Source organism: Pezoporus occidentalis, unplaced genomic scaffold (assembly GCF_034315485.1).
Source record: "Pezoporus occidentalis ecotype Australia unplaced genomic scaffold, CSIRO_AGI_Poc_V1 ctg450, whole genome shotgun sequence".
In the NCBI taxonomy this organism is placed as follows: Eukaryota; Metazoa; Chordata; class Aves; order Psittaciformes; family Psittacidae; genus Pezoporus; species Pezoporus occidentalis.
In genome coordinates this window covers 66,596-93,432 of record NW_026915781.1, presented here as the reverse complement: position 1 = coordinate 93,432, position 26,837 = coordinate 66,596, and the positions used below count along the sequence as shown (strand labels likewise).

At 63.8% G+C, this 26,837-nt stretch overlaps 1 protein-coding gene across 4 annotated transcripts; it reads left to right on the top strand.

Annotated features, from left to right (window-relative positions):
* Nucleotides 1–427: 427 nt before the first annotated feature.
* On the top strand, nt 428–26,459 carry CACNA1A (calcium voltage-gated channel subunit alpha1 A). 4 transcript variants are annotated; one of them, XM_062635400.1, is made up of 47 exons: nt 428–1,370; nt 4,174–4,279; nt 4,588–4,727; nt 5,323–5,414; nt 5,493–5,645; nt 6,157–6,344; nt 6,472–6,575; nt 6,662–6,777; nt 6,856–6,913; nt 7,028–7,119; nt 7,544–7,753; nt 7,974–8,086; nt 8,299–8,411; nt 8,603–8,734; nt 8,882–8,954; nt 9,061–9,178; nt 9,266–9,333; nt 9,414–9,520; nt 10,053–10,781; nt 10,873–11,240; nt 11,465–11,603; nt 11,682–11,811; nt 12,009–12,068; nt 12,138–12,244; nt 13,132–13,231; nt 13,315–13,475; nt 13,544–13,684; nt 13,764–13,965; nt 14,053–14,217; nt 14,387–14,497; nt 14,776–14,859; nt 14,938–15,054; nt 15,135–15,200; nt 15,292–15,392; nt 15,892–16,042; nt 16,160–16,287; nt 17,541–17,637; nt 19,029–19,134; nt 19,497–19,604; nt 19,687–19,787; nt 20,203–20,306; nt 20,385–20,523; nt 20,811–20,921; nt 21,569–21,604; nt 22,984–23,200; nt 23,360–23,613; nt 25,661–26,459. In XM_062635400.1, exons 1-47 carry the CDS (start codon nt 1,090–1,092, stop codon nt 26,087–26,089), a joined length of 7,026 nt encoding a protein of 2,341 aa, XP_062491384.1. In that variant the 5' UTR covers nt 428–1,089; the 3' UTR covers nt 26,090–26,459. The 4 variants fall into 4 exon arrangements, with proteins under 4 accessions (XP_062491384.1, XP_062491383.1, XP_062491386.1 ...); XM_062635399.1 differs by lacking the exon at nt 17,541–17,637 and adding an exon at nt 17,019–17,115; XM_062635402.1 differs by having other exon boundaries at nt 429–1,370; nt 6,856–6,912; nt 7,030–7,119; nt 23,005–23,200.
* The last annotated feature ends 378 nt before the right edge of the window (nt 26,460–26,837 follow it).

Here is a 26,837-nt window from a genome sequence, read left to right as displayed (position 1 = left end):
CCCGGTTGTGAACACCTGTTTTTGAGCACCCATTTTTGAACAACCATTTTTCCACACTCATTTTTGAACACCCATTCCTCCACACCCGTGTTTGAACACCTGTTTTTGCACACCCGTTTTTGCACACCCTTTTTGAGCACCCGTTTTTGCACACCCGTTTTTGCACGTCCGTTTTCCACACAGGTTTTTGATCACCCGTTTTTGAACACCTGGTTTCAACACCCGTTTTTGCACACCCGTTTTTGTACACCCGTTTTTCAACACCCCTTTTTGAACACCCATTTTTGCACGCCCTTTTTTCCACACCCGTTTTTGAACACGCGTTTCGCAGCCGTTTTTACCCGCCTGCAGCCCCCCCTTCCATTCCATTCCATTTCATTCCATTCCATTCCCCCCCCCCCCGCTCCATCACCGCGCTCATTTGAGCCTTCCCGGGGCGGCGGAGGAGGAGGAGGAGGAAGAGCCCCGCGGGCAGGGGGGGAGCGGGAGCAGAGGCAGGAGCAGGAGGAGGAGGAAGAGGAGGAGGAGCAGCAGCAGCAGCAGCATCGCGGAGGCTCTGCCGCAACCCGGGCCGATGGGCTCCGCCGCCCCGCTGCTACCGGGGGGCTGACGGCGACCCCCGGTGCCAAGGGGGGGCCCCTCTCCGCCGCTTCCCTCCCTCCCTCGCGCCGCTTGGATCCTTTGGGAATTGCTTCTTTTCCTGGGGGGGACGCGGATTTTTTGGGTGCCTTCCCCCCTTGGCGCAGCCGCCGCCCCCCCCCCTTGCTCTGCATCGGGGCCCTTCAACCCCCCCCCCCCCAACCCCCCTCCATCGCATCGGGAGCCGCAGAGCGGGACCCCCCTCCATCCTCCGCTGCTACCGGAGCGGGGGGGGGGCTGCGCGGCGGGAGGATGCTCGGGCCGGTTCCCGCTGCCCCCGGCCCCGCCGCCGCCTGAGCGACCCGCCCCCGGCCGGGACCGGGGGGTCCGGCCCCCCCCCCCCCCAAATTGCTTTATTTCTCCGCCTCCCCCCCCCATGGGATGTGATGAGCTCTTCGCCGGTGCCGGCCTCAGCAGCGTAAGCCCCGGGTGCCGCTCTCCGTCCGCACAATGGCTCGTTTCGGGGATGACATGCCGGTACCGGCCCGTTACGGGGCAGGAGGCGGCCCCGGGGCCTCGGCGGCCGGCCGGGGTGCGGGGGGCCCGCGGCAGGGCGGCCCCCCCGGGGCTCAGAGGATGTACAAGCAGTCGATGGCCCAGCGAGCCCGCACCATGGCTCTCTACAACCCCATCCCCGTGCGGCAGAACTGTCTGACCGTCAACCGCTCCCTCTTCCTCTTCAGCGAGGACAACGTGGTGAGGAAATACGCCAAAAAGATCACCGAATGGCCATATCCTTTTGGGGGACTACCCTCGCGGTATTGGTATGTCACCCGCTCCCCGGCACCCTGCACCCCAGCCCCCGGCCCCAGCACCCTGCCCTGTGCTGGGGTCTTCATCCCTGTGCCCTGCATTGAGGTCCCTCTCCCCATCCCTATGCCCTGCATCAGTTCCTGTCCCCGTTTTGGGGTCCCCATGTGCTACATTGGGGTCTCCATCCCTATGCCCTGCACCAGGTTCCTGTCCCCATTTCAGAGTCCCCATGTCCTACATTGGGGTCTCCATCCCCATGCCCCACATTGGGGCCTCCACCCCCATGCCCCACATTGGGGTCTCCATCCCTGTGCCCTGCACCAGGTTTCTGTCCCCATTTTGGGGTCCCCATGTCCTACATTGGGGTCCCCATCCCTGTGCCCTGCACCAGGTCCTTGTCCCCATTTCAGGGCCCCCATCCCCATGCCCTGCACCAGGTTTCTGTCCCCATTTTGGGGTCCCTATCCCATGCCCTGAATTCAGATCCCTGTCCCCTTCTCCCTGCCCTTCATTGGGGTCCCTGTCCCCCTGCCATGAATTGAGGTCCATGTCGCTGTTCTGTGGTGTCCATCCCCATGCCCTGCACCAGGTCCCTGTCCCCATTTTGGGGTCCCTATCCCTATGTCCTGAATTGGGGCCAGTGTCCCATTTTCCCTGCCCTGCCCTGTCCCCCTGGCATGAATTGGGGTCCCTGTCCCAGTGATGGGGTCCCCATCCCATGCTCTGCATTGGGCTCTCCACATCCTCATCCCTTACCAGCTTCCCATCCCCCTGCTGGGGTTCCTATCCCCATATCCTACACCATGTCCCCATCCTGGGGGTAGGGGGACCCCATTGCATCAGCTTCTTCCAGTGTCTTAATTGGGAGGGGGGGTGGGGGTGGGGGGATTGACCTGGCATCCCCCAGTGCCAGCAAAGCTGATCTCCATCACCCCGGGGGTCTCCTGGACTCGGGGTGTCCCCAGGAGGGACTCATTGAGCTTTTTGGGGGGCGTGAGGCCGTTTTGTCTTCCAGAAAGGGCCATTGACACCGCAAAAGGGCCATTATCCCCCCAAAAGGGCCTTTGACACCCATAAGGGCCACTGTTACCGCCGGGAGGGCCCTGCGCCGCCGTCCGGGAGGCACCGCTCGGTTTTGGCGTGCTGCCGAGGGAGCAGCGGGTTTGCCCCCGGCTCTGACCCACACCGAGGTCCCCCCAAAGCCGGAGGCAGGGTGGGGATTTGGGCCGCCGCTGTGCCGATGGGGCCGCTGCCGGCGCAGCACCGAAATGTCGGGGCCGGTGCGGCGCCGGTGCCGCCGGTGCGGGGATGCGAAGGAGCCGGTGCGTGGCCACGGCCGTGCCGCAGCAGCGCCGGCCCGGCCAGAGCATCCCACGGGCAGCGGCCCCGCGTCTGGCACCGAGCTGTGCCGGTGCGGGGGGGAAGGGGTGAGCGCGGTACTGCTGCCACATCAGCGGTGCTGCAGCGCGGGGCTGGGCTGCCCCCGGAACCGGGCTGTGCCAGGTCCCTGTGCCGGGGAGCGGGGCTGTGCCAGATAACGGTGCTGAGCCCGGGGCTGTGCCAGGGAACAGGGGCTGGGCGGAATAGCCATGCTGGCTGCGTCGGGTGGCTCTGCCATGCCAGAGAGCTGTGCCAGGCCACGTTGCCAGGCCAAATGTCCTGCCACAGAGCCGGGCCAGACCAGAGAGCTGGTGGAGAGCTGGGCTGGGGGATTGTGCCACGGTACAGAGCCATGGCGAGGTGCCAAGTTGGGCGGCTGTGCTGTGCCGGATGGATGTGCTGGATGGCCATGCTGTGCCAGATAGCCATGCCATGCTGGATAGCTGGTGCCGGATAGATGTGCTGGTTAACATTGCTGTACCAGATAGCCATGCCATGCTGGATTGCTGTGCTGGATAAATGTGCTGGATAGCCATGCTGTGCCAGATAGCCATGCCATGCTGGATAGCTGTGCCGGATAGATGTGCTGGATAACATTGCTGTGCCAGATAGCCATGCCATGCTGGATAGCTGTGCCGGATAGATGTGCTGGATAACATTGCTGTGCCAGATAGCCATGCCATGCTGGATAGCTGTGCTGGATATCCATGCCATGGTGGATAGCCATACCAGATAGCCATGCTCAGTAGCTGTGCTGGATAGCTGTGCTGTGCTAGATAGCCATGCCGGATACCCGTGCTGTGCTGGATAGCCATGCTAGTTAGACATGCTGTGCCAGATAGCCATGCTGGTTAGCCATTCAGGATAGCCATTCTGCATAGCCACGCCATTCACACCCCATGGCCATGCTGTGCCGGGCAGCGGTGCCAGCAGCTGATCCCCACCACCACCGTGATGCTGCAGAGGGGCAGGGAGCAGGATCCGGTCCCATCTTTGCCACCGGCCCCACCTCGATTAAGCCTTGCTCCCTCCATGGGGCAGCTCTGGCCCCCCCCAGGCGCCGGTATCGGGTCTGCTCCCCCCCCCTCCCCCCCCCAGCGGGTGCCTCGGGGCAGGCTCCGGGCACGCCGCTGCTCCGCATGGAGCCTACACGGGGGCCGTGTAGGTCTCGGCGGGTCCCGTTGTCACCGCAGCGCTTTGATCGCCGCCGGCTCCCGGCGTCGTGCGGCGGCTCCGGGGCCGCGGGGTCGCTGCTTTGATGGGGATTAATGAGCCATGGAGCGCGCCGGGCTCCGCGTTCCTGCCGCCGGCCCTGCTCCTGCCCCCCCGCAGCCCGGTCTGGGGGGTCCCGCAGCCCCCCGCTGGCTCGGCTCAGCCGCGTTTGCCTTGACTCGGCTCCACTCCTTTTGAATACATGATTTTAGCCACCATCATCGCCAACTGCATCGTCCTGGCGCTGGAGCAGCATCTGCCCGACGAGGACAAGACCCCCATGTCGGAGCGGCTGGTGAGTGCGGGGCAGGGGCTGCGGAGGGGGTCTCCGACCACCCTGGTGTCACTGATAGGAGTCCCTGCCCCAGGGCGGGGTCTGTGCTGTGGGTCGGTGCCCACCGCAGCCTGGTGGCCCTGACGCTGTCCCAGTTTCCTCCTTGCTGGGAATCTGGGCCACACCAGGAGCAGTGGCCGCCTCCCCCCCCACCCCGGCACCTGGGGCGGGTGAAGGGGGGGACACGGATGCTAAAAGTGCCCCCCCTTATGTCACCCCCTGGGCTGGGGGTCCTGGTGCCGTCGGCTCACGCCTGTTCCCGTGCCCAGGACGACACGGAGCCGTATTTCATCGGCATCTTCTGCTTCGAGGCGGGGATCAAGATCATTGCCTTGGGCTTCGCCTTCCACAAAGGCTCCTACTTGCGCAACGGCTGGAACGTGATGGACTTCGTGGTCGTCCTCACCGGGTGAGGCCTTCGGACGTGTGACCGTGCATGTCAGAGGAATGTGCAAGCATGCGGAGGAGGCGTGTGCACACGTGTACACACGTGTGCACACGCATGTGCTGGGTGGCACCAGGTGACTTGGTCATTGTCGCCCCTGGCACCAAAAGTAACGGGGGGTGAATGAACCAGGAGGGGTGGGGGGGGTGAATGGGGGTCATGGGAATGAATGTGGTAAATGGGAATGAATGAGAGTGAATGGGGGTAAATGGGGGGGGTGTCATTGGGGTGAATTAGGAGGGTGAGTGGGGGTGAATGAGAGTGAATGGGGTCATGGGAATGAATGGGATGAATGGGGGTGAATGGGGGGGGGGGCCTGGCCAGTTGCCATGGTGATGGATAGCAGGAGGGGACCCTCCATGGCATCGGGGGTCCCAAATGAGCCTCTGGGGCTTGGGATCCCCCCTCTGCCACCCAGCTCCCTGAGGGGCCCTTGTGCCATGGTGCTGGCCATTCCAGGGGCCATGGGGGTGCTTGGTGGCCACAATGGCTCTTTGCTTGCTTGGGAGTCCCTGGCCATGGGGGGGGTCCCAGCCCATTGACCCCCTCCTGCTCTCAGCATCCTGGCCACGGTGGGCTCCCAGTTCGACCTGCGGACGCTGCGGGCCGTTCGTGTGCTCCGGCCCCTCAAGCTGGTCTCGGGGATCCCAAGTGAGTTCTATGGGGATTGAGGGGGGATCAGGGCCAGTTTTGGGGGGCCCTGCTGCTGCTGAGCCCCCTCTGGCGCAGGTTTACAAGTTGTCCTGAAGTCCATCATGAAGGCGATGATCCCGCTGCTGCAGATCGGGCTCCTGCTCTTCTTCGCGATCCTCATCTTCGCCATCATCGGATTAGAATTTTATATGGGCAAATTCCACACCACCTGCTTCGACCTGGTGACGGGTGAGTCTTGGCCCCCCAAAACCCCTGAGCCCCCCCTAAATCCTACCAAAACCCTTCAACACCCCCAAGTCTCCCCTTAACCTCCCCCAAGCCCCCCAAATACCCCCAACCCACTGTGCCTCAGTTTCCCCACTGTGGCCGCTGCTGTGGGGCTGGGGCTAGGGCTTGGTCTGGCTCCGTCCCACCCCCTCCGCATCCCTGGACCCACTGGGGCCTGTGCCTGATATGGAGCAGTCCCAATTAACTCCTCTCCCTAATGAAGATGCTGCTAATTGGATCTATTTCTGCCATTGGCTGCGGTGGGGGGGGGGGTGGGGGGGGGTGTCGGGCGGAAACTCGGAATGAGAGTTTGGAATGGGAGGTTGGGAATGGGGGGGGGGGTGTCACCTCGGTTCCAAACCATCCAGTTGGCTGCAGCCCTGGCAAGGAGACTGCTGCTGCTGCTGCCGCTGGCTCCAGGCGGGGCTCAGGATGGGCAGGGCTGATCCAGGGATCCTGGCCTGGCTTCCAGACGAGATCAAGGTGGAAGTCCCGTGTGGGATGGACGAGCCGGCCCGGATCTGTCCCAACGGCACCAAGTGCAAGAAGTACTGGGAAGGGCCCAACTACGGCATCACCCAGTTTGACAACATCCTCTTCGCCGTCCTCACCGTCTTCCAGTGCATCACCATGGAAGGGTGGACAGACCTCCTCTACTATGTGAGCTCCGCCCCAGCCCCATGAGGGTCCACTGTGCGCTGATCCCAATGGGAAACCCTCTGGATCAGGGGATCCCCCCAACTCATTGGAACCCCCCAAGCCCTGACCCCTCTTTCCTCCTCCCCAGAGCAACGATGCCTCAGGGAACACTTGGAACTGGCTCTACTTCATCCCCCTCATCATCATCGGCTCCTTTTTTATGCTGAACCTTGTGCTGGGGGTGCTGTCTGGGTACGGTGCACGGGAGGTGTCAGGTGGTATCATTGGGGTCGCCCCCCAGTTGCGTCTGTGCCCATTGGCTCCCTTTGGCTCTGTAGGGAGTTTGCCAAAGAGCGGGAGCGGGTAGAAAACCGCCGTGCGTTCCTGAAGCTGCGGCGCCAGCAGCAGATTGAACGGGAGCTCAATGGCTACATGGAATGGATCTCCAAAGCGGGTGAGCACCAGGATCCCCCCCGGACTTCCCCTCACTCCAGGACCCCCATTTCCCATTGACCCCCCCACTTTCCTTCAGAAGAAGTGATCCTGGCTGAGGACGACACCGAGGGCGAGCCCCGGCACCCCTTCGATGGTAAGTGCCCCCCATGTCCCTGCTGGTAACGGGGAACCCCAGGGAGGTGAGGCCATGGTAAGGGGTTGGGGGGGTCCTATGGGGTGACACCCACCTCCCTGTGCCCCCCTGCGGGAGCTCTCCGGAGGGCCACCATCAAGAAGAGCAAAACGGACCTGCTGAGCCCTGAGGATGCTGAGGAGCAGTTGGCCGACATCGCCTCTGTGGGTGCGTGGGGGGGGCATGGGGGGGTGCTGTGTGGGGGGAGATGTGGTACAATGGGGGGCTGATGAGGTGGTCATGGGTGAGGAGGAATGGGGGTGATGGGTAGGGGTGATGGTTTAGGAGGGCTGGCTGCAAGGGGCTGTGCTGGTTTGGGGCTGATGGGTGCTGGTTGCAATGGGCTGTGCTGGTGTGGGGCTGACGAGTGCTGGTTGCAATGGGTTGTGCTGGTGTGGGGCTGACGGGTGTTGGTTGCAATGGGCTGTGCTGTTTTGTGGCTGATGGGTGCTGGTTGCAATGGTCTGTGCTGGTGTAGGGCTGATGGGTGCTGGTTGCAATGAGCTGTGCTGGTTTGGGGCTGACGGGTGCTGGTGCTGCTGCGTTGGGGGTGACCATGCCGCCGGTGCTTGGGTCGGGGGGCTCTCCCCAGGCTCCCCCTTCGCCCGCGCCAGCCTCAAAAGTGCCAAGCTGGAGAACGCCACCTTCTTCCACAAGCGGGAGCGGAGGATGCGCTTCCACATCCGCCGCATGGTCAAAACTCAGGCCTTCTACTGGACCGTGCTCAGCCTCGTGGCGCTCAACACCCTCTGCGTCGCCATCGTCCACTACGACCAGCCCGACTGGCTCTCTGACTTCCTCTGTGAGTGCCCCCAGGGCCCCTCAATGCCCCCCAATGCCCCCCATGTCCTTCTCAATGCCCCCCTTGAAGTCACCCTGATGTGCTCCCAATGATCCCCCTCTCAATGTCCCCCCGCTGCTCCCTAAGGAGCCCTCACATGTCCCTGTTGCCCCGCACCCTATCCCCATCTCCCTGTCCACCCCCGTCCGCCCTCCCCCCTCACTGTCCCTGTCCCCCCCAGACTATGCAGAATTCATTTTCTTGGGACTCTTTATGTCCGAGATGTTTATAAAAATGTATGGCCTCGGCACCCGGCCTTATTTCCACTCCTCCTTCAACTGCTTCGACTGCGCCGTGAGTGCTGCACGCATGGGATGGGATGGAATGGGGATGGGAGAGGGATGGGGATGAAAGAGGGGTGGGAACGGGATGGGAATGGGGACAGGATGGGATGGGGATGAAGGCGGGATGGGATGAGAACAAGATGAGCATGGGGAAGAGGTTGGTTTAGGGCTGGGGACAGGATAGGGCTGGCCTGGGGACCGGGACACTTTCTCCTCTCCCAGGTTATCATCGGAAGCATCTTCGAGGTGATCTGGGCTGTTGTGAAGCCGGGAACATCCTTCGGGATCAGCGTGCTCCGAGCTCTCAGGTTACTGCGCATATTCAAGGTCACCAAGTGAGTACTGAGGGGTCGAATGGGGCCATGGCTGTATCTATGGGTCTGGGAGCAGTATGTGGATGCACGGAGGCATTGTGGGGTACCCAAGTGCCATCCTTGTGTCCCTGCACTGTCCCTGTGTCCCCTCATCACCCCCGTGTCCCCATGCCACCCCCATGCCTGTGCGCATCCCTGTTCTGCCCTGGCAGGTACTGGGCTTCCCTCCGGAACCTGGTGGTGTCCCTCCTGAACTCCATGAAGTCCATCATCAGCCTCCTCTTCCTCCTCTTCCTCTTCATCGTCGTCTTCGCCCTTTTGGGGATGCAGCTCTTTGGGGGACAGTGAGTGACTGGGCAGGGTCCAGGGTGTCCCTCTCCACACGGGACCCCCCCGTTCCCCAGCGTGGGGGTGTCTCTGTGCCCCCAGGTTCCTGCTGGGGAGCACCCGGTGGGGGTGGGGCTCCCACTGCTTCCCCCCCCCCCCCCCAGGTTCAATTTTGACGACGGGACCCCCCCCACCAACTTCGACACTTTCCCAGCAGCAATAATGACGGTGTTTCAGGTAGGGACCCCCCTGGGGCCTGGGGAGGGGCCGCACTGAGGAGGTGGGATGCTGAGGGGGGGGTCGGGTAGCTGCTGCCCCCCCCCATCTCCTTTTCCCACCCCAGATCCTGACAGGAGAAGACTGGAACGCAGTGATGTACGATGGCATCAAATCTCAGGGCGGCGTCAAGGGGGGGATGGTTTTCTCTGTCTACTTCATCGTCCTCACCCTCTTTGGCAACTGTATCCTTGGGATGCTGGGGGGGGGGGGGGGCTGGGGGGGTCCCTGGATCGTGACAGGACCCACTTTTGCCTTAACGGGGCATTCAGACACCCTCCTCAACGTCTTCTTGGCCATCGCAGTGGACAACCTGGCCAATGCGCAGGAGCTCACCAAGGTGAGGGGCAGCCCTGGGGGCACCCCCCGACCATCACAGGGGCCTCAGGGCTGGCCCGGGCACACTGTGGGGCTCTACAGGACGAGCAGGAGGAGGAGGAAGCTGCCAACCAGAAGCTGGCGCTGCAGAAGGTGAAGGAGGTGGCTGAAGTGAGCCCGCTCTCGGCAGCCAACATGTCCGTCACCATGTGAGTGCTCCAGGCGGGCTCCATCCCAGCTCCAGCCTTGGATCCATCCCAGCTCCATCCTGGGCTCCATCCCTGGCTCCATTCCCAGTTCCATCCTATCCCAGTTCCAGCTCCATCCTGACTCCATCGTTCAATCCATCCCCAGTTCCATCCCATATCAATCCTGGTTCCATCCCAGCTGCATCTTTAGATCCATCCCAGATCCATCACTGGCTCCATCCCCATTTCCATCCTATCCCAATTCCAGCTCCATCCTGACTCCATCCCAACTCCATCCTGGCTCCATCCCCAGTTCCATCCTATCCCAATTCCATCTCCATCCTAGCTCCATCCTGGCTCCATCCCGTCTCCATCCCCAGTTCCATCCTATCTCAATTTCAGCTCCATCCCGACTCCATCCCAATTCCATCCCGGCTCCGTCCCGGCTCCATCCCCCATTCCATCCCAGCTCCATCCTCGCCTCCACCCCGTCTCCACCCCATCTCCACGGCGGCTCCATCCCGGCCCCCTCAGGCTGTGGCTCCCGCTGCAGGAAGGAGCAGCAGAAGAACCAGAAAGCCTCCAAGTCCGTGTGGGAGCAGCGCACGAGCGAGCTGCGGAAGCAGAACCTCTTGGCCAGCCGGGAGGCCCTGTACAGCGAGCTGGACCCCGAGGAGCGCTGGAAGGTGCCCTACGCCCGGCACCTGCGCCCGGACATGAAGACGCACCTGGATCGCCCGCTGGTGGTGGACCCGCAGGAGAACCGCAACAACAACACCAACAAAACGCGCCCCGCGGAGCCGGAGCCGCGCTTCGGGCAGCTCCGAGCCGAGGACCTGCGCCGGCCCCCGCGCTGCCCCGACCCCGGCGGTCCCCGCCCCGGGGACCCGCCCGCTGCCGCCCCCCCCGGCCGCCGGCCCCGCAGCAGCAGCCGGGAGCCGCAGCGGGAGCCGAGCCCCGAGCGCGGTTACGGCGACCCCGAGCGCCTCAAAGCGCTGGAGCGGCGGCACCGGGCGGGGGGCGGCGGCCGCTCCGGGTCCCCCCAGCCCGAGCGCGAGCACCGGCGGCACCGGGCGCACCGGAGGGCGGCCGAGGAGGGCGAGGAGGGCGGGAGGCCCGAGAGGCGGCCGCGGCACCGCGATGGCAGCCGCCCGGTGCGCGGGGATGGGGACGGGGAGCACGGGGATGGGGAGCGGCGCCGGCGGCACAGGCACGCACCGGCGGGCGCCTTCGACGGCGAGGGCAGGCGGGAGGACAAGGAGCGTCGGCACCGGAGACGGAGGTGAGCGCGGAGCTCCGGGCCCCCCTCGGGCCCCGCTTTGGCTTTCGCGGCCGTTCCCGGTGCCCACTGAGCAGCCGTGGCCTCCCCGCAGGGAGAACCAGGTCCCCGGGGTGCCGCCGGGCCCCACGCTCTCCACCACCCGCCCCATCCAGCAGGACGTGGGGCGCCGGGACCCCCCCGTGGCCGAAGACATCGATAACATGAAGAACAACAAACTGGTCACTGCCGACCCCTCCGTGCCCCCCGCCATGGGCAACCACAGCTCCTGCCCCGCCGGGGCCCCCCTCCGCCGGCCCCCCCAAACCAGCAGCACCACAACCCCCCCCCCCGACACCAGCCTGGTGGTCACCAACCCCAGCACCCACAACAACCCTGCCAAGGTGGGGGGGAAGCCAGAGCACACGGCTGTGGACATCCCACCCCCCCTCCCGCCGCCCCCCACCAGCGCCCTGGTCCAGGGTAGGGACCTTCTGGTGGTCTGGGGTATGAGGGGGAATGGAGGTGGTTTGGGGGGGGTCCGAGGGTCTGAGGGTCCTGAGTATGGGGGGGATGAAGGTGGCCTGGGGCGGAATGCAGCTGGTTTGGGGAGTCTGGAGGGGTCTGGCAGGTCTATGGGTGTCCGGAGGGGATCTGGGGGTGCCCGTTGGGGGGTGCCAGGGCTCATAACTCTGCTGCTCCTGCAGTGAACAGAAATGCAAACCCGGAGCCACTGCCCCGCAAGGAGGAAGAGGAGGAGAAGAAGGAGGAAGGCGACGACCAGGAGAACGGCCCCAAGCCCATGGTGCCCTATAGCTCCATGTTCATCCTGTCCACCACCAACCCGTGAGCACCGAGGGGATGCTGAAGGGGGATGTCTGGGGGTGCCCCTCGCTGCTCCCCCTCACTGTGCCCCCCCCCCAGGTTTCGCCGGTTGTGCCACTACATTGTCAACCTGCGCTACTTCGAGATGTGCATCCTCATGGTCATCGCCATGAGCAGCATCGCACTTGCTGCTGAGGACCCTGTGCAGCCCAACGCCCCCCGCAACAACGTGAGGTCCCTCAAAACAGGCACCCCCCACTTGCACCCCAAAACAGCCCTGAGGGCTCTGACAAAATGGGGTGTCCCCCCCTACTCTTTGTACTGCCTCTAAGATCCTGCTGCAGCCCCGGGGTGCTTGAGGGGGTCCTGGGGTGCCATAGGGGGTCCTAGGGTGCCAGGGGGGACCCCAGCGTCTTCTCCCTCCAGGTCTTGCGGTACTTTGACTATGTCTTCACGGGGGTCTTCACCTTTGAGATGGTGATCAAGGTGAGCAGGGGGATGAGGGTTACCCCAGGGTGCCCCCCCCCCCCTTTACCCTCCCTTTACCCCCCATAGATGGTGGATCTGGGGCTGGTGCTTCACCAAGGGGCCTATTTCCGGGACCTATGGAACATCCTGGACTTCATTGTGGTCAGCGGGGCGCTGGTGGCCTTTGCCTTCACGTGAGTCCCGCATAGGGACATGGGGGGGGGGGCCATGAGGGTCCCCCCACGCTGGTGGAACCAGGGAGGGTACCATGGGGATGGTGGGGAAGGGATGGAGGTGGTGGCGTCTCACCTCTCCCAGTGCTTCCCAGTGCCTCCTGGTGGGGCTGTGCTCTGCTATGTCGCTTGACGTCCGCTTGTCACCGCGCTGTGTTGTCCTGTCACCGTCCTGGTGTCCCCAAGTACAGGCAGCCCAGCAGTGAGCAGAGCTGGAGTAAACCCTAAGGGAAATGAGGAATCCCCTGGGCAAAGGATGAGTCGCCTCTTTGTAAGGCGACTGTACAGGAAAAGCCTGTAGGGATGAGGGGGAGTGTCCCCTGAGTGAGTGAGCATCCTTGAAGGAAAGTGTGAGCATCCTCCAAGTAAAGAATGAGCATCCTTGAAGTAAAGGGTGAGCATCCCTTAAGTGATTGGGCACCCCCCAAGTAAAGCATGAGCATTCCCTGAGTGTCTGAGCATCCCCTGAGAATCGTTAGAGCAAAGGGTGAGCATCCCCCAAGTAAAGGGTGAGCATCCTCAGAGTGACCGAGCATCCCTGAAGACAGGGGTGAGGATCCCCCGAGTAAGGCGTGAGCAAGGCCAGAGCAGCCCTGCGGAGGTGCGGAGGGGGTGTGCGCGGGGGGGGCTGGGCTCTCACCCTTCCTTGTCTCTCCCCTTGCTCTGCCTCCGGCTACAGGAGCAGCTCACGGTAAAGTTCTGCCTTCGTCACCCCGTCCTCGTCCTCGTTCTCTCCTTGTGCTCATGGTTGCGCCTCGCTCCCCTTCAACCCCCTCTTTGCAACTCCCCCCCCCGAAACCAGCTCAGGGACAGGGTCCCACGTCTCCTCTTGTCCCCCATCCCCATAGTGGCAGCAGCAAGGGGAAGGACATCAACACCATCAAATCCCTTCGCGTCCTCCGCGTCCTCCGGCCCTTGAAGACAATCAAGAGGCTGCCCAAGCTCAAGGTGGGTGAAGGGGGCAATGGAGACCCAATGGGAGTCCTGGGTGGTGCCACCCCATCCCTATGTGTCTCACTCCCCCCTCCCAGGCTGTCTTTGACTGCGTTGTGAACTCCCTGAAGAACGTGCTCAACATCCTCATCGTCTACATGCTCTTCATGTTCATCTTCGCTGTGGTGGCTGTGCAGCTCTTCAAGGGCAAGTTCTTCTATTGCACTGACGAGTCCAAGGAGTTCGAGAAGGACTGCAGGTAATGCCGGGCCGTGGGGGTGCCCACTGCCCCCCCCAGGCCCCATCCCACCACCCTGTCCTTCCCAGGGGCGAGTACCTGGTCTATGAGAAGGACAACGAGGTGAAGGCGCAGAAGCGGGAGTGGAAGAAGTATGAATTCCACTACGACAACGTGCTCTGGGCGCTGCTCACCCTCTTCACTGTCTCCACCGGCGAGGGGTGGCCGCAGTAAGGGCCTGGGGATGGAGGGTGGGATGCAGGGTTGGAGACTGGGATGGGCCACCACCCCGTCCCCATCCCACTGCAGGGTCCTCAAACACTCGGTGGATGCCACCTATGAGAACCAAGGGCCGAGCCCTGGCTACCGCATGGAGATGTCCATCTTCTACGTGGTCTACTTTGTGGTCTTCCCCTTCTTCTTCGTCAACATCTTCGTGGCCTTGATCATCATCACCTTCCAGGAGCAGGGCGACAAGATGATGGAGGAGTACAGCCTGGAGAAGAATGAGGTGCCACCACCTTGGGGACCCCCTCTTTATGCTCCTCAGCACCCTTGGGTGCGGGTCAGTGGCACTCACCGGGGTCCTGCCCCGCAGAGAGCCTGCATTGACTTCGCCATCAGTGCCAAGCCCCTGACGCGGCACATGCCACAGAACCGGCAGAGCTTCCAGTACCGCATGTGGCAGTTCGTGGTGTCCCCCCCCTTCGAGTACACCATCATGGCCATGATTGCCCTCAACACCATCGTCCTCATGATGAAGGTCAGTGGAGGGGGACAGAGGGCACCTGGGGCCCAGCCCTGTCCCTTGGAGGCAGGCCTCTGGGTGCTGTCCTTGTCCCCTGGATCCATCCCTGTCCCCCTGGATCAATCCCTGTCCCCCTGGATCCATCCCATCCCTGGCTTCATCCCATCTCTGGCTCCTTCCCCAGTTCTATGATGCGTCAGATGCCTATGAGTACGTGCTGAAGATGTTCAACAACGTCTTCACGTCCCTCTTCTCTCTCGAGTGTCTCCTGAAAATCATGGCATTTGGCGTCCTGGTACGTGCCCATGGGAGCACCGGCACTGCATCCGGACCCATGGAATCCTGCCAGAGCCTGGGAGCTGCTGCAGGGGTCACTAGGGGATCCGTGGGTCTGATGCATGAGTACCTGTGGGATCCATGGAGCAGATGCAGGGTACTTGTGGGATCCATGGGTCCGATGCATGAGTACCTGTGGGATCCATGGATCCAGTGCAGGGGTATCACAGGCTCCATGGGTCTGGGTTGCTCTTGCTGGGATCTTCCCCTCGTCTTTCACCCCTTCCCCATTCCTAGAACTACTTCCGTGATGCCTGGAATGTCTTTGACTTCGTGACAGTGCTCGGGAGCATCACGGACATCCTGGTCACTGAGTTCGGGGTAGGTGGGAGCCAGGACCCCCCCTTTTAATGTGGATCTGGGTCCTTGATTCCCACCGCGTCCCATTGCCATTCCCAGAACAACTTCATCAACCTGAGCTTCCTGCGGCTCTTTCGGGCCGCACGGCTCATCAAGCTCCTGCGCCAGGGCTACACCATCCGCATCCTGCTTTGGACCTTCGTGCAGTCCTTCAAGGTGACCCCCCTGAACCCCTCTATTGCGTGTCCCATGGATGCCCCCCCCCCCAAAGCTGACCAGCGCTGTTGTGCCCCCAGGCGCTGCCCTATGTCTGCCTGCTCATCGCCATGCTCTTCTTCATCTACGCCATCATCGGGATGCAGGTGAGGCTCCCCTCGGCACCCCCAGGTGCTACTGAAACCCCCACACACCCTGACACATACCCCCCCTCGGGCCCCCATGGTTCCCCCCCAGGTCTTTGGGAACATCGGCATCGAGGAGGAGGACGATGAATCGGCCATCACCCAGCACAACAACTTCCGGACCTTCTTCCAGGCACTGATGCTCCTGTTCCGGTGAGTGCCCAGTAACACCAGTGCCACCAGTAGCACCAGTACCACCAGGTGCACCAGTGCCACCAGTAACACCAGTTGCCCCAGTGCCTCAGTGCCACAAGTGATTCCCAGTGCCACCAGTGATTCCCAGTGCCACCAGTGATTCCTAGTACCATAGTGCTGTCCCAGCAGCACCCAGTAGCACTAGTCACACCCAGTGCCACCAGTGATTCCCAGTACCATACTGCTATTCCAGCAGCACCCAGTAGCACCTGTGGCACCCAGTGCCATACCACTGTCCCAGTGCCATAGTGCTGTCCCAGCAGCACCCAGTAGCACCTGTGGCACCCAGTGCCACACCATTGTCCCAGTGCCATACTGCTGTCCCAGTGGCACCCATTACCACCAGCAGCTCCCATTAGCACCAGTCCCCTCCCCATTAGCCCCCAGTGCCCCATTAGCCCCAGCACCCCCAGTGCCCCCCCCGGCAGCAGCAGTCAAGCTGGTGCCGGTGCCGCAGGAGTGCGACGGGGGAGGCCTGGCACGAGATCATGCTGTCCTGCCTGAGCGGCAAGCCCTGTGACCACAACTCAGGCATCCGCGAGCATGAATGCGGCAACGAGTTCGCCTACTTCTACTTCGTGTCCTTCATCTTCCTCTGCTCCTTCCTGGTGAGCCTCACCACCCCCCGGCACCCCCACCCCCCCCAGCACCCCACTGCAGCCCCAACATCCCTTTATCCCAAGCCAACACCCCTTTATCCCCCCTGACCCCCTGTCCCCCCCCAGATGCTGAACCTCTTTGTCGCTGTCATCATGGACAACTTTGAGTACCTGACGCGTGACTCCTCCATCCTGGGCCCCCATCACTTGGACGAGTACGTCCGGGTCTGGGCCGAGTACGACCCCGCTGCCTGGTAAGGCCCCTCCCGGGCTTTAGGGGTGCTTTAAAGGGGGTCCCCCCCGTGCCCTTGGAGCCCCTCTTGGTGCCAGTGCCACTAGAGCTTGGCTGGATGGACCCTGCGTGTGTCCCCATCTCCAGCCAGGGGGATGCAGCAGGTTCCCAATACCCTCCCTGCTCCTCTGTGTACCCTCTCCAAAGGGGTTGTCCCCCCAGAGGGGGTGTCCCCAAGCTCCACTGTCCCCCACAGCCATTGTGGGTAGGAGGCAAGAATTGGTTTCTCCATAGGATCATGGAATGGGCTTGGGTTGGGGGGATCCTCGAGACCGCTGAGGTCTTGGGCTTCAATAAGGGATCATGAAGAGGAAGCAGGGACTTGGTTTCACCGCTAGGATCATGGATTCATAGAATGGGGTTGGGTTGGAGGGACCCTCAGGACCATTGAGGTCTCTCAATTGGAGATGCTTGGTCGTTGGATTCCTCCCTCTTGCCCTCATCCCACCCCTCCCAGAGACCCCCTCTGGGTGCTGGAGGGTCCCTAGGGTGGGATGTGTGCCATGGGATGGGCAGGGGTGGTTCCTTGCTGTATCCCAGGCTGCTCTCAGGGCATCCCTTGATGCCCTATGAGGTCCTGGGGAGCCTGGAAAGGGCTGGACCGCTCTGTGCCTCAGTTTCCCCACCCCGTCGTGGCGTCGGCATCCGCGTGGCTCCGGCCTCCTCACTAACCCCCCTGTATTCTTCTTGCAGTGGCCGCATTCATTATAAGGATATGTACAGTTTATTACGAGTTATATCTCCCCCCTTGGGCTTAGGCAAGAAATGCCCTCATAGGGTTGCTTGCAAGGTTTGAACTGACACTAAAAACCTGCTGAGCATCCACGGAATGAATGTTGCTTCTGGGTTCTCAGATATATATATGATATCTTTATATATATATATATATGGACACACCAAACACACACGTCCCGCACCCGGCGCCGGCCCCAGGCATGGAGCCCCCCCATCCCCTTGCCCCAAATCCCTCTGCTTGCTGCGGCCCCCCCGGCGGGGCTGCATGATGGGCACTGCCGTCGCCTTCCTCCCTTCTCCTCCTCCTGCTCGCTGGGGCCGTTGATGGGGTTAAGCCTTTTCCAGGCGGTTTTTCCTGGTTTTCCTGGGGGTTTTCCAGTTTTTTTTTCACTCCACGTCTCTGTCTCTCTCCCTCTTCCCCCTCCCCCCTTGTCCTTTTGCTGTCCCATGTCTTTTCCTTCTTGTTCTCTCCGCTCCCAGGGGCCGGCTGACATTCATGGACATGTATGAAATGCTGAGACATATGTCCCCGCCCCTGGGTTTAGGCAAGAAATGCCCACCCCGTGTGGCTTATAAGGTAGAATAACCCCACCCCGGCAAAGCCAAGCCCCCCCCCGGGCCGGTTCCCAGCGGCGGCACCGGCTCAGCCGATGCTTCCCGGCCTCTTTTCATCATCTTCTCGGTTGGTTTTTGGTGCTTTGCCCTTGGTTTGTGGTGAGCCGGCGCCCCCCGCTGACCCTCCGCGGGTCCCCCCACGGACGGGCTGGGTAAGATCCGGCCCCCCAGGAGCGGGGGCCCCCCCACAACCGCCCTGAACGAGGGGCTGGAGATACGGGGATGGAACCTCCCCGGAGACCCCGTATGGGGAAACCCCCATGGGGCTCCCAGCCCGCCAAAGACCCGCTAATTGGGGTCCCCCTTGGGTTCAACTACCCTGCCAAGGACCTTCTGTTTGGGGTCTGCCATGGGGCTCAACCACCCCCCACAAACCCCTGTTGGGGGACCCCCACCATGGCCCTTGGCCAGCCCCATAAGGAGCTTCTATTTGGAGACACCCCCCCCCATGGGGGTCCCAGCCCCCAAAGACCCTCTATTTGGGGTCCCCAGTGGGGTTTCCCCCAGAAGCTCCTCTTTGGGGTCCCCCACTCTTGGGGGTCCCTTTGGGGCTCGATGCTGCCTCCCCTGGAGCAGCCCATTTTTGGACACACCCCCCCCAACCTTCTCCCCACTCCCCTCCCTCCATCCCACCTCCTCTCCCACAATGACCCCCCCTTCCCCCCCCCCCCGGCTGCTGCACGGCCCATGACCCCCCAGACCTCCCTGGGGGGAGGGAGACACCTGCATCGTGGGGCACTGGGAGGGGCACCAAGGGGGGGGCATGGGGATCCCACTGCTCAGTGCCTCATTTTCCCCATCAGCATCACTCGCTCCTTGCCTTGCTCTGCACCCTCAAATCCCACCCCCCCTCGGGGGCTGCATGAGGGGCAGGGTCCCTGCCCTTCTTATTGGGGGGGGGTTAAACCATCTGCTTGGCACTGGAAGCTGGGGGGGGCGCATCGTGGGGCTGAGGCCAGGCAAACTCATTGCTCCTCCCTGCACCCCCCAACTCAAGCACGACCCCTTGGACCCTCACCCCCCACCCCAAAACAGCTGCTTTGCACTCACCCCACCCCCCCCACCCCCACCCCCCCGGCCACTTCAGAGCCGGGAATGGGTCGTGTGTCCCCCCCATGCTGCATGTGCTGCATGTGCTGCCCCCCCCGGACGCAGGGGTCCCCCCTTTGGCAGTGCCTTGTCCCCCCCCCATCCCTGGCCGTTCGTGGGGGGGGGGGGTCTGGGGGGGGGAGAAGGCGGAGAATCCGGGGGGGAGGGGGATTGAGGGTGGCCCCCGCCTTCTCGCCAGCCCCATAGCGAGGTGAGGGAGGGGGGCCCGGTGGTGACCCCCTCCCCCCGTGGTGGGCCCCACAGCGGCTGCTCCGCATGGATCTGCCGGTGGCCGATGACAACACGGTTCACTTCAACTCCACGCTCATGGCGCTGATCCGCACCGCCCTTGACATCAAGATCGCCAAAGGCAGGGGGGGGTGGAACAAGGGGATGCTCGTGGGGACATGGGGGATGCAGCAGTGGGGGGGGGAACCAGCACCATGAGGGATGGGTGGCAGCTGCGTGGGGACCAGCGGTGGGGGCTTGGGTGGGGATGTGGGGATCACAGAGGGAAGGGGACAAGGACTTTGGGGTACATGTATCCCCGAGGGATGGGGACGTGGACCTGAGGGGATGCGGCCCAAAACCCAAGAGGGACACTGGGATTATGGAGGCGGGGTCCCTGGGGTGGGAGGGACAGGGATGAGGGTCTCTGGGGTATGGGTGCAATGGGGGACGAGGGGGCAGGGTGCGGTGGCTGGTCCCTGGGGCTCAGTGCTGTCCTCACAGGAGGAGCCGACAAGCAGCAGATGGATGCAGAGCTCCGCAAGGAGATGGTGGCCATCTGGCCCAACCTGTCCCCCAAAAACCTGGACCTGCTCGTCACCCCCCACAAGTGTAAGGCCCCATCCCAGTCCCCATCCCCAGTCCCTGTCCCTGGTCCCCGATCTCGGTCCCTGCTCACCCTCTGTGCCCACAGCCACTGACCTGACGGTGGGGAAGATCTACGCTGCGATGATGATCATGGAATACTATCGGCAGAGCAAGGCCAAGAAGCTGCAGGCCATGCGGGAGGAGCAGGTGGGGTCCCCCAAAACCTCCCCATGGCTCTGAGGTGGCCCCAGACCATTCCCATCCTCTCCTCTGCCACCTCCTGCATCCCCATCCTAGTCTGTCCCTTTCCCAAGTTACTCCCGTCTCCCTGTCCCAACTCCTCAGCCTGTCCCCAAGCATCCCTTCAGTGTCCTTGTTTGAGTTCCGCCACCTCTGGCATCCTCATCCCAGCCCTGTCCTGTCCCCATTTCTCTCCAGTGCCCCCATCCCCATCTCTGAGTGTCCCAGCTCTATCCCATTTCCGTGTCCCCATGCTCGAACATCTATCCAGTGTCCCCACGCCAGCTCTGTCCCCATCCCCTCCCGGTTCCCTCCCATCACAGTCCCGTTGCCTCCGTTCCGCATCCCCAGCCCGTCCCCAGCCTCTCCGATGTCCCCGCAGAACCGGACGCCGCTCATGTTCCAGCGCATGGAGCCGCCATCCCCGACGCAGGAGGGAGCCCCGGGGCCGGACGCCGCGCCCGGAGCGGAGCCGGGCTCGGGGCTGTAAGTGCGGCCGGTCCGTCCTGCCGCTGCCCGGCACTGGGCAGGCAGGAGGGGGCTGAGCCTGTGCCCCCCACCCAGGGCCACGCGCGACGGGGGCCTCAAGGAGAGCCCCTCCTGGGTGACGCAGCGCGCCCAGGAGATGTTCCAGAAAACAGGGACCTGGAGCCCTGAGCGGGGGCACCCCGAGGACGTGCCCAACACCCGCCCCAGCTCCCAGGTGAGGACCCTCCAACCCCTGTGTCCCCGAGGGTCCCTGGGCCCCATCTCCATAGGTCCCCATGTCCCCAGTCTCCATAGGTCCCGATGTCCCCCATCTCCATAAGTCCCCATCTCCCCTATCTCCATAGGTCCCCATGTCCCCAGGGGTTCCCTCATCCCCATCTCTATCCACAACCGTATCCCCTGAGCCCACACCCCCAACTCTTCCTGGCCTGGAGAGGGGGCATCCCGGGGTTCGGTGTCCCCCCCCCAGCCCCGTGCCTCAGTTTTCCCCATGCCCCACAGCTGGTGGAGATGCGGGACATGGCCAAGGATGGATACTCAGACAGCGAGTACCTGCCCATGGAGGGGCACGGCCGAGCCGCCTCCATGCCGCGGCTCCCTGCTGAAAACCAGGTGAGGGGACCCCTCAGCACGGCCCCTCCCTCCCGAGGGGACACCGGACACAGTCCCCATCATGACCCCATCATCCCCTTATAGCCCTGTGGCCATTGATGTTTTCGGGGGGGGGTGGGGGGTGTGGCTTGTTGGGGTCCCCGCTGTGGCTGCCACCTGTAGCCCCAGTGGGATGTGTGTCCCCCCGCAGTGGCTGCTGCTGGTCTGCGGGCTTGGGGGGGGGGCATGAGCTTGGCGGCAGCAGGCTGCGGGGGGAGTTGTGGGGAGGTGATGCCTTATCCTGGTCCCCTGGTGTGGGGATGCTCCTGCAGTGGCTCCAGCAGCTCCGTTCTGGTGTAGGACCCCCCCAGAAGCAGCCACAAGGGGGGGGGGGGACACGACGACGACGACACATGGGACCTCGATGCCAGTGGTGCCACCAGCTTTGGGGGTGTCCCCCCTGCTCGCCTCCGCATGCCTGGGGATGGGAACAAGGACAGGGACAGGGATGCTCTGGCTGCTCTGCTCATTGCTGCTGCTCGCCTGGCCCGTGCTTGGCTCTGTATGGGGAGACCCGCCCCCCCCTCCCCCGTACCCCTCCCGGCCCCCCCGTCTTCACGCTGGTCTCTCTCTCTCCCGGCCCTGCGGGCACTGCCTGGGCTCAGCAGAGGAGGAAGGTTCGACCCCGCGGGAATAACCTCAGTGTAGGTACCGCCGGGCCCCGGGAGCCGCCCCGCGGGCTCAGCCTGCACCCACCCTGTACCCATGCCAGCACCTACCCCTGCATTCATCCCTGTACCCACACCAGCACCTATCCCTGCATCCATCCCTGTACCCACACCAGCACTTAACCCTGCATCAATCCCTGTACCCACACCGGCATCTACCCCTGCATCCACCCCTGTACCCACGCCAGCACCTATCCCTGTACCCACATCAGCATCTACCCCTGCACCCACACCAGTACCTACCCCTGCATTCACTCACCCCTCTCTCCACCATTCCCTGTTTCCCTTCCATGTCACCATCTCTCCCTTTCTCCAGCCTTTATCCCTCCCTCTGTGTCCTTCCCTCTATCCTGCTCTCTGTCTTGCCTATCCAGGGCACTCACTCACCAGCAGCGTGTCCGTCTGTCCACCCATCCCCTGTGTCGTCCCCAGCCATGTGCCTCCCTCTCGTCCCTCCCCTTTGTCCCATCCCTTGGGACACCTCAGCCACCCGGGCCCTCATTGCCCCATGTCCCAGCAGCAGTGTGGCCAGTGAGGAGCAGCATCCCCCTATCCTCATATCCCTGTCCCCATATCCCCCCTGGTGACACTCGGGCCCCTGGCAGCAGCAGCTCAATGGATAGAGCAGCGGGGGAGGGGGGGGGGAATCTGTCTCAGGGGGGCTGGGATGTGGCACTGGAGCATGTCCGTGTCCCCCCCAGCTCCCTCCCAGCTCACCTCAACAAGGGGGGCTTGGGGATAGCCTCGCATGAGGGGAGGGGACACCGGACCTGCCATGGGAGCAGAGCCTGGATCCATGGAAAGGGGGAGCAGGGATGGAGCTGGTGGGGGGCACCTGAACATTGGAGCAGGATGGAAGGGAGGGAAGGATGATTGGATGGATGGATGGATGGATGGATGGAGGGAGGGAGGGAGGGAGGGAGGGATGGATGGGTGGATGGATGGATGATGGATGATGGATGGATGGATGATGGATGGATGGATGATGGATGATGGATGGATGGATGGATGGATGGATGGATGATGGATGGATGGATGGATGATGGATGGATGATGGATGATAGATGGATGGATGGATGGATGGATGGATGCTGGATGGATGGATGATGCATGATGATGGATGGATGGATGATGGATGATGGATGGATGATGGATGGATGGATGGATGGATGGATGGATGCTGGATGGATGGATGGATGGATGGATGGATGGATGGATGGATGGATGATGGATGATGGATGGATGGATGGATGGATGATGGATGATGGATGGATGGATGGATGGATGGATGGATGGATGGATGGATGATGAATGAATGGACAGAGGCAACGCTCACGGGTATCTCTCCCTGTGAGCCCCTGGTGCTGTCCCCACAGACCATCTCCGACGCCAGCCCCATGAAGCGCTCGGCCTCCACGCTGGGCCACCCACGCGGCCGCGGCATCCGCCTGGATGACTACTCCCTGGAGCGCGTCATTCCCGAGGACGGGCAGCGGCACCACCAGCGCCGGCGGGAGCGGAGCCACCGCACCTCTGAGCGCTCTCTCAGCCGCTACACAGACATGGACACAGGTGGGACGGGACCCCCAGGCCACCCGCTCCCACCGTGGGGCCATCTCCCCGGGGCCACCCCATCTCCTCCTGCACCCCACGGCCCCTGAGCCACCCCATGTCCTGCACCCCACACCCCTAGGCCCCCTCCATCCATCACCCTCCGCTGCGTCCCTGCAGGGCTGGGCACCGACCTGAGCATCACAACGCAGTCGGGGGAGCTCCCTCCCAAGGAGCGAGACCCGGAGAGGGGCCGCGCCAAGGACCGCAAGCACCGGCACCACCACCACCACCACCACCACCACCACCACGGCGCTGGCGACAAGGAGCGGGGGCCCCCCACCGAGCGCCACGACTACGGGCGGCCCCGCTCGCGCGACCGCCGCTGGTCCCGCTCCCCCAGCGAGGGCCGGGAACACGCCCCCCCCCGGCAGGTGGGTGCCCCCCTCCGCTCTCCCCTTCGCCTATAACGGGGGAGGCTGTGGGGACACCCCCCACCCGTAGGGGACAAGCAGGGTGTCCGGTGGCCTCTGGACCAGGCTTCAACCAAAGACGCTCCCCCCCGCCATGCATTGGGACCCCCCCATACGGTCTGTGTGTGGGATCCCAGTGTGTCCCCCCCAGTTTATACTGGTGGTACCCAGTTAGACCGGCAGAAGCCCCCCCCCCCCCCCAGCGCCCCACCTTGGGGCTCCAGTCTCCCAACATCAGGAGGGGCAGCACCCAAAGGGAAGGCACGGGGGGGGGAGGGAGGTGCGGGCGCATCTCTAAGTGGGATCTGGGGGTGTAAAGGGGCTTATGAGCTGCTGTGGTGATGTTTGACCCCTCTGGATGCCCCCACATTTCTGCTCTCGGCCCCTCCCACCCTGCCCATTCCTTGCTTCCTCCCCCCCCCCCCCCCCGTTGCTTGGGTGGGGCCCTGCCGTGATTCACGTCTCTGTCTCCCCATCGCTGTGCTTTGGCTGCGCTGTCACGGCGAGGGGTGGCCCAGGTAAGCGGTTCGGGCCCCCCCCACGTCTGCTCTGGCGCCCCCGGATCCATCAATCCCCTCTCCAGGAACGCTGGAAAGTTTGGAATGAAGATGCCCCCCCTCTTGGCTGCCCTGGACTGGTTTGGGGTGACCCCCCCCCATCTCCAGCTCTGCTGCACCCCCTTAGCAAGACCATGGAGCTCCCCCCAGTGCAGAGTTGGGGTGTAGGGACTTCCCAGAGCCCTACATTGGGGTGGGTGGCCCCCAGGGTTGGGGTGCAGGGATCCCTCTCCCACCTCTGTTTTGGGGTGCACAAACTGCACCCAATGGGTTTGGGGCATCCCACAAGGCCTGGGGGGCAGGGGTGTACAGACGTTTGGGGGTGCACGGGACCCCTCCAGCCCTGGGTTGGGGCTGGGGTGATGGCACTGGGGGGGACACAGTGGTTGCACCATGGGATGAGTACTGGGCTCCTCACCATGGACTGGGGGGCACGGGCACCCCCCCCCCCCCGATAGGCAGGGGTGTGCAGCTCCCAAAGGCCTCAATCAGGGTGATCACCCCCTGCACCCAGCACTGGGGGGTCCTGGCCCCACCCTCCAGGATCCGGGTGGATGGTCCTAGCCTCAGAGGGGGGCACGGACCCCACACCCCGAGTCCCTGCAGGTAACGGGTTGGGGTTCACGGTGCGTGCCCCCCCCGGCTCCCCCCAGGTCTCACTTTGGGGTGCAGGGCTCCTCCCCCCCGGGGCCGACTCTTCCAAACTCCTCCAGCCCCCTGCTCCTCCCCATGTCTCCCGGCTGAGCCCCAACATCTTCCCCCCTCCTGCTTTGCGAGTGGCTTTGGCGGGAGCCGGCAGCCCCCCCATATCCCTCCCCTTCTCCCCACTCCCCTCTGCCCCCCATAGCCCTCCCCACCTCTTCTCACTTCTCTTCCCCTCTGCTCTCTCGTTTATGTTCTCCCCCAATGTTCTCACTGCTTTGCCCCCTTATCCCTGTCTGCCGCCCCCGTGTCTGCATGGCTGGTGGCTGTGACCCCCTCCCCCATGTCTCTGCTTGTGTCCATGCCCCCTAAACCCGTGGCTGCTCCCCCGCTGTTCATGTCCGTGTTCCCTGTGTCCTTCCCGTGTCCACATCCCTGGGCCCAATTTCTTCCCATCCATGCCCCGCCCCCCATGCCTGTGCCCCCCCATTCCTCGTGTTGTCCCCTTCAACCCCTGTGTCCAATCCATCTTTGCCCTTGCCCCCCATGTCCATGCCTCCTCCGTGTGTCCATGTCCCCCATGTCCGTACGTGTCATTCGTGTTCCTGCAACCATGTCCATGACCGGTCCACGCTCTCATGTCCTGCGTCCGTGCGCCTCATCTTCACCCACGTCCATCCCCTATGCTCGTGGTCACCCTCCCATATCCTTTCCCATGGCCATGTCCCCACGTCCCTGTCCCCTGTGTCCGTGCCCCGCTGTCCTGCCCGGTCCCCCGCGGTCACCCCGGTGTCTCGGTGTTGCTGTAGGGCAGTAGTTCGGTCAGCGGGAGCCCGGTGCTCTCCACCTCCGGGACCAGCACCCCCCGCCGCGCCCGCCGCCAGCTCCCTCCGACCCCCGCCACGCCGCGGCCCCACGTCTCCTTCTCCCCGGCCGCCCGCCGCCCCCCGCCCGCCGCCGCCCCCCCCGCCCGCGGGCCCCGCCGCCCGCCGCCGCCCGCCGCCGCCTCCCCGCGATGGACCGACCCCCCCCGCGACCCCGACCCGGCTCTCGACGGACGCGTCCCTCGGGGCCCCCGGCCCGGCGGCCGCGGCGGAGCGGGGGGGACACGACCGGGACCGTCCCCACCCCGGCCCGGCCGGCGGTTGCCCAACGGCTACTACCCGGGGCACGGCACCGGGAAGGGACGGCCCGGTCTCCGCGACCCCTACAGCGAAACGGACGATGACTGCTGCTAGCGGCGCCTCCGACGATCTATCGCGACAGAGCGCCGCGACATAGGGCGGCGGGGAGCGGGTGTAGACGGCACACACAAACACCCCCCCGAGACCCGGCGCTCGCTCCCGGGGCTATGGATGAGTTTTATCATCTGGAGGAGCCGCCACCACCGGGGGCGGAACCGGGACCCCCCCGCCCCCTAAACCCCGCACCGGGAGGAGCGGGAATGGGCGGTGGGAAGCGGGAACCGAAGCCTGGGGGAGGCTCCGGGCGGGGCACCGGGCACCGCCCCCTCCACATCCCCGCCCGAGGGACCGGAGCTGCCGCCAATTGCATGAACCGAGTTACCGAATCCAAGAAATAAAGAGAAAAAACAAGAGACAAAAAACGACCCCCGATCCCCTCCCCCCCACCCCGAACGGAACCATTAAAACAAGAGGAATTTTGGATCGAGCCCTTCTCGCTCCTTCCAGGGATCGGGCCCCGGGGGCTGCACAGGAGGGGTTGGGGGGGAGGGGGCACTGGGTCTGTGTTGACCCCCCCTCCCTTAGCAACCAGGAAGCACCGGAACCAGAATTCGGCGGGGGGGGTGGGGGGTGAGGGGGAATAGCCTGCCCCAACCTCCCCCTTCCCTCCCCCGCACATCCGGGCGCGCTCCCCTCCCCCGCATGGGCAGCACGTGGAACTTCCCGGAACAGGGAAAGGGGGGGTGGGGGGGATTCTCCCCGTATCCTGCCCCCCCCGACACTCCTTTGCCCCCCCATGTGG

Excerpts from the sequence above, each read along its gene's own strand:
- CACNA1A (XM_062635400.1), top strand. The coding sequence starts at position 1,090 with ATGGCTCGTTTCGGGGATGACATGCCGGTACCGGCCCGTTACGGGGCA. Across the intron at positions 8,955-9,060 it reads CAATAATGACGGTGTTTCAG|ATCCTGACAGGAGAAGACTG; the intron begins GTAGGGACCCCC and ends TTCCCACCCCAG. Across the intron at positions 10,782-10,872 it reads CGTCGGCACCGGAGACGGAG|GGAGAACCAGGTCCCCGGGG; the intron begins GTGAGCGCGGAG and ends GCCTCCCCGCAG.